The sequence below is a fragment of the Rutilus rutilus genome, assembly GCF_951802725.1.
Source record: "Rutilus rutilus genome assembly, chromosome: 22".
NCBI lineage: Eukaryota > Metazoa > Chordata > Actinopteri > Cypriniformes > Leuciscidae > Rutilus > Rutilus rutilus.
Window position 1 is genome coordinate 32,714,325 of NC_140227.1, and position 11,263 is coordinate 32,725,587.

Consider the following 11,263-nt stretch of genomic DNA (forward strand, 5'->3'; position numbering starts at 1 on the left):
ATGTTGATTATAAAGCAGAATCGGTGTTTGAGGACGAGATGTTGGTTATAAAGCAGAATCAGTGTTTGAGGACGAGATGTTGGTTATAAAGCAGAATCGGTGTTTGAGGACGAGATGTTGGTCATAAAGCAGAATCGGTGTTTGAGGACGAGATGTTGATTATAAAGCAGAATCAGTGTTTGAGGACGAGATGTTGGTCATAAAGCAGAATCGGTGTTTGAGGACGAGATGTTGGTCATAAAGCAGAATCGGTGTTTGAGGACGAGATGTTGGTTATAAAGCAGAATCGGTGTTTGAGGACGAGATGTTGGTTATAAAGCAGAATCAGTGTTTGAGGACGAGATGTTGGTTATAAAGCAGAATTTGAGGACGAGATGTTGGTTATAAAGCAGAATCGGTGTTTGAGGACGAGATGTTGGTTATAAAGCAGAATCAGTGTTTGAGGACGAGATGTTGATTATAAAGCAGAATCAGTGTTTGAGGACGAGATGTTGGTTATAAAGCAGAATCGGTGTTTGAGGACGAGATGTTGGTTATAAAGCAGAATCAGTGTTTGAGGACGAGATGTTGGTTATAAAGCAGAATTTGAGGACGAGATGTTGGTTATAAAGCAGAATTTGAGGACGAGATGTTGGTTATAAAGCAGAATCAGTGTTTGAGGACGAGATGTTGGTTATAAAGCAGAATTTGAGGACGAGATGTTGGTTATAAAGCAGAATCAGTGTTTGAGGACGAGATGTTGGTTATAAAGCAGAATCAGTGTTTGAGGACGAGATGTTGGTTATAAAGCAGAATTTGAGGACGAGATGTTGGTTATAAAGCAGAATCGGTGTTTGAGGACGAGATGTTGGTTATAAAGCAGAATTTGAGGACGAGATGTTGGTTATGAAGCAGAATCGGTGTTTGAGGACGAGATGTTGGTTATAAAGCAGAATCAGTGTTTGAGGACGAGATGTTGGTTATAAAGCAGAATCAGTGTTTGAGGACGAGATGTTGATTATAAAGCAGAATCAGTGTTTGAGGATGAGATGTTGGTTATAAAGCAGAATTTGAGGACGAGATGTTGATTATAAAGCAGATTTTGAGGACGAGATGTTGGTTATAAAGCAGAATCAGTGTTTGAGGACGAGATGTTGATTATAAAGCAGAATTTGAGTACGAGATGTTGGTTATAAAGCAGAATCAGTGTTTGAGGACGAGATGTTGGTTATAAAGCAGAATCAGTGTTTGAGGACGAGATGTTGATTATAAAGCAGAATTTGAGTACGAGATGTTGGTTATAAAGCAGAATCAGTGTTTGAGGACGAGATGTTGGTTATAAAGCAGAATCAGTGTTTGAGGACGAGATGTTGGTTATAAAGCAGAATCAGTGTTTGAGGACGAGATGTTGGTTATAAAGCAGAATTTGAGTACGAGATGTTGGTTATAAAGCAGAATTTGAGGACGAGATGTTGATTATAAAGCAGAATTTGAGTACGAGATGTTGGTTATAAAGCAGAATCGGTGTTTGAGGACGAGATGTTGGTTATAAAGCAGAATCAGTGTTTGAGGATGAGATGTTGGTCATAAAGCAGAATTGGTGTTTGAGGACGAGATGTTGGTTATAAAGCAGAATTTGAGGACGAGATGTTGGTTGTAAAGCAGAATCGGTATTTGAGGACGAGATGTTGGTTATAAAGCAGAATTTGAGGACGAGATGTTGGTTATAAAGCAGAATCGGTGTTTGAGGACGAGATGTTGGTTATAAAGCAGATTTTGAGGACGAGATGTTGATTATAAAGCAGAATCGGTGTTTGAGGACGAGATGTTGGTTATAAAGCAGAATCAGTGTTTGAGGACGAGATGTTGATTATAAAGCAGAATTTGAGGACGAGATGTTGGTTGTAAAGCAGAATCGGTGTTTGAGGACGAGATGTTGGTTATAAAGCAGAATTTGAGGACGAGATGTTGGTTGTAAAGCAGAATCGGTGTTTGAGGACGAGATGTTGGTTATAAAGCAGAATTTGAGGACGAGATGTTGGTTGTAAAGCAGAATCGGTATTTGAGGACGAGATGTTGGTTATAAAGCAGAATTTGAGGACGAGATGTTGGTTATAAAGCAGAATCGGTGTTTGAGGACGAGATGTTGGTTATAAAGCAGATTTTGAGGACGAGATGTTGGTTATAAAGCAGAATCGGTGTTTGAGGACGAGATGTTGGTTATAAAGCAGAATTTGAGGATGAGATTTTGGTTATAAAGCAGAATCGGTGTTTGAGGACGAGATGTTGGTTATAAAGCAGAATTTGAGGACGAGATGTTGGTTATAAAGCAGAATCGGTGTTTGAGGACGAGATGTTGGTTATAAAGCAGATTTTGAGGACGAGATGTTGATTATAAAGCAGAATCGGTGTTTGAGGACGAGATGTTGGTTATAAAGCAGAATCAGTGTTTGAGGACGAGATTTTGGTTATAAAGCAGAATCAGAATTTGAGGATGAGATTTTGGTTATAAAGCAGATTTTGAGGACGAGATGTTGGTTATAAAGCAGAATCAGAATTTGAGGATGAGATTTTGGTTATAAAGCAGAATCAGAATTTGAGGATGAGATTTTGGTTATAAAGCAGATTTTGAGGACGAGATGTTGGTTATAAAGCAGAATCGGTGTTTGAGGACGAGATGTTGGTTATAAAGCAGAATTTGAGGATGAGATTTTGGTTATAAAGCAGAATCCTGAAGCTAACGCATCAATCCAACGCTCACCGCAACGATTACAAGCACGAGTGGTTTCCTTGGAAACAACAGACCGATGTTGTGCATATTCAAATGCTGCATGTGTTCAGCACTCAGAATGTCGTATTGTTGGATTGTGATTTGTGTCGAGTCTCTAAAGCCTTTAATCCGTGTTAATGTGCTCCGTGTCTCTGATGCATTAGACGGGATCCTCCGATCATCTGGAGCTGCACACACTCTAACCATGTGAAGTTACAGGCTATTATGTTTGGCACACTTTTTACTGTTGCTTTTTTGTTTCCTGTTGTTTTTATTTTTGCAATAAATGAAAGCAAAAGAGATGAGATGAACAACACATACAGTTCATGTTCAGTGCTGGATGAACAAATGCAACGTGTAAAGTGTTACTGTCAAGAACTAAATGAACATCAGCACTGTTTTCTGACCCGCTTTTAGTCATTTAGCATATGCTGCAAACTTATTTACCAATGTGGAACATAACTAGCAATTTATCATTCAAAATGTATGTGTCTGTATGTGTGTGTGTGTGTGTGTGTGTGTGTGTGTGTGTGTGTGCGTGTGTGTGCGCGTGTGTGTGTGTGTGTGTGTAAATACTGTATGTGTGTGTGTGGGTATGGGTGTGGGTGTGTGTGCATGTGTGTGTATGTGTGTTGTACACAAATATGTCTTTCTGTTTCTTGTGGAACGGCATCTGTCTCTTCTTTCCATAAGTGTCATTAGCCGCGTTTCCATTACCCTTCAAATTGCGCAAATTGAAATTGCGAATTGAAAATACGCCCAGTGGAAACACGTCAATTTCACAAAAACTCCCATTTATCGCAAAAATAAGATTTTACGCTCGCACGAGGTGGTTTTTCAAGCAATTCGAAAAAGAAATATTTCGCAAAACTGCAATGGAAACAGTTTTTGCGCATTTACAGGTCAGCTGACGTAGATGACGCGGTGTGTTTGGACAGAATACGAGACAGAGTTCTTTATTAAATTCATAAAAGACAGAAAAATTACAGGAATACTGGATTCTAAACCTCAAAGAAATGCCACAATCAAGACCTTGAAGCAGAAATGAGTGAGAAACGCCCAGAAACTCCTCATATGTGCCGCTCTCAAGTATAAGGGTCTTTCCTTGTCATTAATGATTGGATAACACACATACGTCTCCTTTGATTAATAATAATGGCCAGTGCAGTAGGTAGCTGAGATATACATAAAGCTACCAACGTCCGTTGCTATGATTTTTGGAATGACTTATCGCGCGAGGAAAAAATTAAGTTGTAGTCGCATAACATCGGTTAATGGAAACGCCGTCATTTCGCAATAGTTTTTTGCCGACATTTAGAAAAAAACGCGAAAGTTTTCACAAATCTGTAATGGAAACGCACCTTGCGTCTCGTTTTTTCTACATGATGTTTCAGTGGACGCTCACGTGTCCTGCTGCTGTAGATGGGGAATGTCATTTCAGGACATGTAGCATATGATGTGTTTTTCCTGCAGATATTGAACAGGGAATCAGAGATCTGGGCCATTGCTTTTGGCAGGCGCTGGGTTTCTGTGAGAACTCTTGGACAAATGTGCTGTAGACACAGAGATGGATGTGTGTGTGTGTGTGTGTGTGTGCACTGGACTGGAGAGATCCTGAAGATTGAAGACTCTGCTGTGTACAGAGGTTTAAACGCATGTAGAAGCCAGTTGAGAGTCTGATGTGATGGAGTGTGTTTGTTTAGATGCTGTTAAAGACAGATGAGTGTGTGACGCTCATGTTGTGTGTGTGTGTTTGTGTCTCTGCAGGAGATTCACACAGTGAAACATGAGATCACGGGTTCCTCTGCAGATCCTGCTGTATGCGACGGTCATCAGAAGCCTGAAAGTGGTGTCCAAGCGCGGCTCAGGTAAGACACATGGCTGTTGTCATGACGATCGTCTGATGTGTGTGTGTGTGTGTGTTTGTCCTGATATGATCACTGGGCTGGAGTCTCAGTCCAGTCTGGGATTGTGGAGATAGAAATAAATCCTCTCTGGTTCTTTGTAGCATCTTATAACTGTTTCTGGCTGTAATGTGTTCTTGAGTGTCTCTGGATATTAAAATGTTCTTGATGTTCTTCATCAGCTTAGGTGTGTATCAGTTGTGCTCTTTATCACTTGACAGCTGAAGCGTCTTTTTTCAGTATGAGGATGTCCTGCTGAAGTGTGTGTGAGTGAGTGTGTGTGTGTCAGTGTGTGTGAGTGTGTGAGTGTGTGTGTGAGTGTGTATAGAGATGTCTGGCTCACGCTGTGGTCCAGATGGCCGCTCTGGTGTGTGTATGGCTCGTCTCCTCTGCCATTATCAGGACTAATCTGGATCAGTGGGGTGTGTGTGTGTGTGTGTGTGTGTGTGTGTGTGTGTGTGACAGCGGCCGCTCTGAGATGTCACATGGGAACATATTGAAGGTGTCGCCTTGAGGGAAATGATGAATACGATCCCTGAGGAACAACAAACACAACCTGACGGGGATCCGTCTGCATCTCCACACACACGCACGCGTGTGTACACACACACACACACACACACACACACACACATATATATCAGGTCACATGACTTTATACCAGAGCGAACGGCTGCTGGAGCGTGAAACCAAACGCATGAGATGCTTTAATGTGGTGTCGTCCCACTCGGGTCAGGATGTGACCTTTAGTGGCATTTACTTCCTCTGATCTGTAGAGCAAAAGGTCAGGAATAAATCGACCTGTCCGTCCCGCTCTGTCTTTATCTGTGCGTGTGGATGGTGAGGGTCCGTATGGATGGTGAGGGTCCGTATGGATGGTGAGGGTCCGTGTGGATGGTGAGGGTCCGTATGGATGGTGAGGGTCCGTATGGATGGTGAGGGTCCGTGTGGATGGTGAGGGTCAGTCCATGTGGATGGTGAGGGTAGGTGTGTGTGGATGGTGAGGGTAGGTGTGTGTGGATGGTGAGGTGTGTGTGGATGGTGAGGTGTGTGTGGATGGTGAGGGTCGGTCCGTGTGGATGGTGAGGGTAGGTGTGTGTGGATGGTGAGGGTAGGTGTGTGTGGATGGTGAGGTGTGTGTGGATGGTGAGGTGTGTGTGGATGGTGAGGGTAGGTGTATGTGGATGGTGAGGGTAGGTGTGTGTGGATGGTGAGGGTCGTTGTGTGTGGATGGTGAGGGTCGTTGTGTGTGGATTAGGGCTGCACGATTAATCGCAATAAAACCGCACGCGATTTGGCAAAGGCTGCGATTATTTTAAGAGCAGCTTGTCAGTGGAGTGCCGCTGATCGGTAGTAAACACTGCCCCATTTGAACACCAGAGGGCGCTCTCACGCAAACACGCTAAATATGCCCCGCCGCAGAAGTACAATAACGGCGCATCATTCCAGGAAATCCCTGTCGCTGTAGCTGAATAGTCAGAAGATTGAAACGCTTTGATTAAACATGACTTATAAATGCACGACTGCCTTATTCTGTGTCAGAAGCTCATCATCTCACAGAAGGAGGAGCTCAACTTTCCTTATGAAGTGAGTTTGGAGTAAATGCATGTTATTAAATGTTGCATGTTATTAAAACGAGGTTCATAAATGATTCTCGTGTTTGGAAAGATATTTGACTCGTGTTGTTTTTTCAAATGCACGTTATAAGTGACTCAAACTCACAGTGCTTTCAGATGGAGCAGCGTTTACAGAGCCGTGAGGGTAGGTCTGTGTGGATGGTGAGGGTAGGTCTGTGTGGATGGTGAGGTGTGTGTGGATGGTGAGGGTCCGTGTGGATGGTGAGGGTAGGTGTGTGTGGATGGTGAGGGTAGGTCTGTGTGGATGGTGAGGTGTGTGTGGATGGTGAGGGTCCGTGTGGATGGTGAGGGTAGGTGTGTGTGGGTGGTGAGGCTCACTAGTGATGTTACTGATTTATATATGCTTGTGCTCATAAGTTTACACGCACTTTGCACAATAATTCATAATTTGGCTTCTGGGAAACATGTAAATATCTACTGTAGTCTGTGTGGATGGTGAGGTGTGTGTGGATGGTGAGGGTCCGTGTGGATGGTGAGGGTAGGTGTGTGTGGATGGTGAGGGTAGGTGTGTGTGGATGGTGAGGTGTGTGTGGATGGTGAGGGTCCGTGTGGATGGTGAGGTGTGTGTGGATGGTGAGGGTCGTTGTGTGTGGATGGTGAGGGTAGGTGTGTGTGGATGATGAGGGTCGATCCGTGTGGATGGTGAGGGTAGGTGTGTGTGGATGGTGAGGTGTGTGTGGATGGTGAGGGTCCGTGTGGATGGTGAGGGTAGGTGTGTGTGGATGGTGAGGGTCGGTCCGTGTGGATGGTGAGGGTAGGTGTGTGTGGATGGTGAGGGTAGGTCTGTGTGGATGGTGAGGTGTGTGTGGATGGTGAGGGTCCGTGTGGATGGTGAGGGTAGGTGTGTGTGGGTGGTGAGGGTAGGTGTGTGTGGATGGTGAGGGTAGGTGTGTGTGGATGGTGAGGGTAGGTCTGTGTGGATGGTGAGGGTAGGTCTGTGTGGATGGTGAGGTGTGTGTGGATGGTGAGGGTCCGTGTGGATGGTGAGGGTAGGTGTGTGTGGGTGGTGAGGGTAGGTGTGTGTGGATGGTGAGGGTAGGTGTGTGTGGATGGTGAGGGTAGGTCTGTGTGGATGGTGAGGGTAGGTCTGTGTGGATGGTGAGGTGTGTGTGGATGGTGAGGGTCCGTGTGGATGGTGAGGGTAGGTGTGTGTGGGTGGTGAGGCTCACTAGTGATGTTACTGATTTATATATGCTTGTGCTCATAAGTTTACACGCACTTTGCACAATAATTCATAATTTGGCTTCTGGGAAACATGTAAATATCTACTGTAGCTTCTTGAATGGCAGCACTACATGAAAAACTATGATTTTTAAACAAAACTAGAACAATATAATATATATTTATACTATCAACCTCTGTGTGAACAGTCACTGGAAAAGAGCTCAGATGTGCGGAAGATGCTGGAAAACTTTTGCTCTCTTGTAGTTTTTCTAATGGGGCTTTCTGTGATTGTTTTGACTCTTTCAGCAGAAACATTTTCAGCTCACACATGTTTTCACGCAGCAAAAGCACAGGTCTTCGTATCTGTGCAGATTTCACATCTATTAAAATACATGTGCTTTGCATGTTCTTTGACCAGCTCAGCATGCGTGAGCGATGTTCAGAACGCTGATGTTAATGAAACACCTGAGTGAACAACACTATTATGCTTTTACAGAAGAAAAAAACCCTCATGTAGCACATACAATAGAGGATCTTATGAGCATTATGGAGATGACAGTGTCGTTCTGTATGATATTCACTGAGTGCAGGATCTGCTGTGTTTGAGAGAACGGCGGACGACACTGTCCAAGCTAATGGATGATATCAGAGCAATCTGACGTGAGGAATATCTGCAGACAGCAGTGTGAATCTCATCGTCTTCATCAGAATAATGTGCAGATGGATTGCATGAATGGAGTGAGAGTGAATCACACACCTCTCAAAGTGATTCTCTATCAGCCGTGGCTCCTGTGTTTGATGAGTGAACACAGGGCTGTTTACACGACACCGTTTGCAGCGATAGTTTACATGACAACGGCGTTTTGGGTGCCTGAAAATGCAAAGTTTTGAAAACGGGTTTCAAAGTACACGTTTCTGAGAACAGTCTCTGGAATCTCTGAAGACGATGACGTCATGCACATGCGTATTATGTGTTCAGTCTATAGTGGTTCATGTGGTTTTTGCGGATCCGTGTTAATGGGGATCATTTTGACAATGGTGTCTTCTGTACGTGGAAAGCTCAATGGAAAAAAATTATCCGTTTTAAGCACATCGTTGTCGTGTAAACGCACCCTGACTGCTTGAATTGAATGTGATTTCTGGAAACCATGAAATAGTCCACAATCTCTGATGGGTTGAGAGGCTCTCAGTGTTTTTGGTTACGATATAACCCAACATAAGACCAATATTACTGTGATAAACGGTGTCAGGATCAATTTATCAGTTTCCGTTCAGGTCAGGAGTCTATTCTACTCACACAAACACACACACACACACACACACACATAGTGATGAACAAAGAGCTGCTAATTAGAAAAGACAGTGATTATTTTAAACAAGACACAAATTCACTTGGAGCTGTGAGTCGCCTCATGACTCCTGAAGGCTGTTGAGTCGGATCTCCGTGAGGACTGATGAAGCTCGATGACGTGTGTGTGTGAGAAACGTGTCGAACTCTCAGCCGTTCGTTAAAGACGTGGGATTCGCTCGTTAGTGAGAGCGATGAGACTCTTCCCAGGCTTTGGGCTCCAGGTTTCCCCGAGAGGAAAATGTCCACAGAAATGGGTCCGTCTGCTCGTAGCCGCAGTCTTTCTGAGAGCATATGGTGACACAATTGGAACAAATAAAATTTGTGAGCTCAGGTTTTCAAAGCTGGAATCTGTTCCACAAATTAATTTATAATTAGATTTTGCCCTCTGGTCAGTTCCTTCAATTCCCCACCAGTCGCTTTATTGATTTCTGTTCACAGGACACACTAAACCCCCAGTGTGTGTGTGTGTGTGTGTGTGTCTGTGTGTGAGAGCGTGTGTGTGAGTGTGTGTGAGTGTGTGTGTGTGTGTGTGTGTGCGTGTGTGTGTGTGTCTGTGTGTGTGTCTGTGTGTGAGAGCGTGTGTGTGAGTGAGTGTGAGTGTGTGTGTGTGTGTGTGCGTGTGTGTGTGTGCGTGTGTGTGTGCGTGTGTGCGTGTGTGTGTGTGTGTGTCTGTGTGTGAGAGCGTGTGTGTGAGTGTGTGTGTGCGTGTGTGTGTGCGTGTTGGGTAGGTTTAGGGGTAGGGTTAGTGTGTGTGTGCGTGTGTGTGTGTGTGTGTGTGTGTGTGTGTGTGTGATGGGTAGGTTTAGGGGTAGGGTTAGTGTGTGTGTGTGTGTGTGTGTGTGTGTGTGTGTGTGTGTGTGTGATGGGTAGGTTTAGGGGTAGGGTTAGTGTGTGTGTGTGTGTGTGTGTGTGTGTGTGTGTGTGTGTGTGTGTGTGTGTGTGTGTGTGTGATGGGTAGGTTTAGGGGTAGGGTTAGTGTGTGTGTGTGTGTGTGTGTGTGTGTGTGTGTGTGTGTGTGTGTGTGTGTGTGTGTGATGGGTAGGTTTAGGGGTAGGGTTAGTGTGTGTGTGTGTGTGTGTGTGTGTGTGTGTGTGTGTGATGGGTAGGTTTAGGGGTAGGGTTAGTGTGTGTGTGTGTGTGTGTGTGTGTGTGTGTGTGTGTGTGTGTGTGTGTGATGGGTAGGTTTAGGGGTAGGGTTAGTGTAAGGGGACAGAATATACAGTTTGTACAGTATAAAAACCATTACGTCTATGGAGAGTCCCCATTTAGAAAGCCAAGTCAAGTCATCTTCATTTATATAGTGCTTTTAACGATGTAGATTGTTCCAAAGCGGCTTTACAGATGCAAGGATAGTTTAAAGTAACAGAGATTGTTTTGGCTTTATAGCAGTTCTAGAATAAAGTTATTTTCCAGCTAAAGTTAATTTGATTGATTCACTTCGGTCGCAACGATCATTAGTTATTAACTTAGGGGCCGCTAACACGACAGCGTTCTCACAGGAAACTCTACACAGACTTTAAACGCGAGACCTGTGAGAACGCTGATGGCGCACATGCGTATTACGCTGTATAGAAGATATGTGCGCAGGTTTGTAATTCCCTACAAACCAAGCCTTAAAAAACTACTTGTCTGGCCGTAACATTTTGATACAGAATTTTGTCACTTCGGGGTAGATACGCGAACCGAATTTTCCAGACAGCGCTTTATCTGTAGAGTGGTAAAGGGATCCTCCATAAGGAGAAACTATTTGGCACTTGCGCACCCCGCTATGACATCGGGTCCAGGCGCAGATCCTTCATCAGGTCTGGATACGGCCTGGATACGGCAGGCTGCGGGAAAACCTCGGGATAAACAAAAACACAAAAATTAGCGTAGATGCCATTCTTCTCATGATGTAACGAGTACATCAGGATTTATGGGAAGTGTTCCCGGTTCCGGCTGACCTGATCTATGCAGCCTAACATTGAATTATAGAAGTCTATAATGTGTTATGTGTATGCTAGGTCAAAGAGATTAGGAGTAGTGACATTGGAAATGTAACTGTGACACTGGACCTGTTTCACTGCTCAGACAGAGAGAGAGACAGTTGTGTTATATATATTATGTGTGTTTATAGATGTGACGCTCTTCATCTTCATCACTTTCACTTCAGATCTCAGTTTTCTAATTCATCATGACAGTTTTGATTCGACTTGACCTGTAACTCCAGGGAGAGCAGCAACATTAAACATCCATAATACTTCATTCCCAGCACAACTCCATGTGAATCCGGCCCTAATGTCTGAAAATAGACACACAATTTTGTGGTTTGTTTTGTCCGCGTCAGAAAAGCTGCGCACTCGAAGAACTGCTGAAGACCGAATGGATTTTGGAACTGGCTTTTCTTCCCCCGACGACACCAGTAAATTGCTTTCTTCTGTCTCTGGGCTCTGAGTGGAACTCATGGCTCGCGTCGCTC

The 11,263-nt window shown here is 44.2% G+C and overlaps 1 protein-coding gene across 4 annotated transcripts in view; it reads left to right on the forward strand.

The window, feature by feature from the left end:
* il1rapl1b (interleukin 1 receptor accessory protein-like 1b) overlaps positions 1-11,263 on the forward strand; it is a 207,213-nt gene that overhangs the window by 21,744 nt on the left and 174,206 nt on the right. For all 4 annotated transcript variants that reach the window (XM_084394789.1, XM_084394791.1, XM_084394790.1 and 1 more), the window contains exon 2: positions 4,517-4,617. In XM_084394789.1, coding sequence (XP_084250915.1) covers positions 4,536-4,617 — 82 coding nt within the window. In that variant the 5' untranslated portion in view covers positions 4,517-4,535. The remainder of the gene's footprint in view (positions 1-4,516; positions 4,618-11,263) is intronic.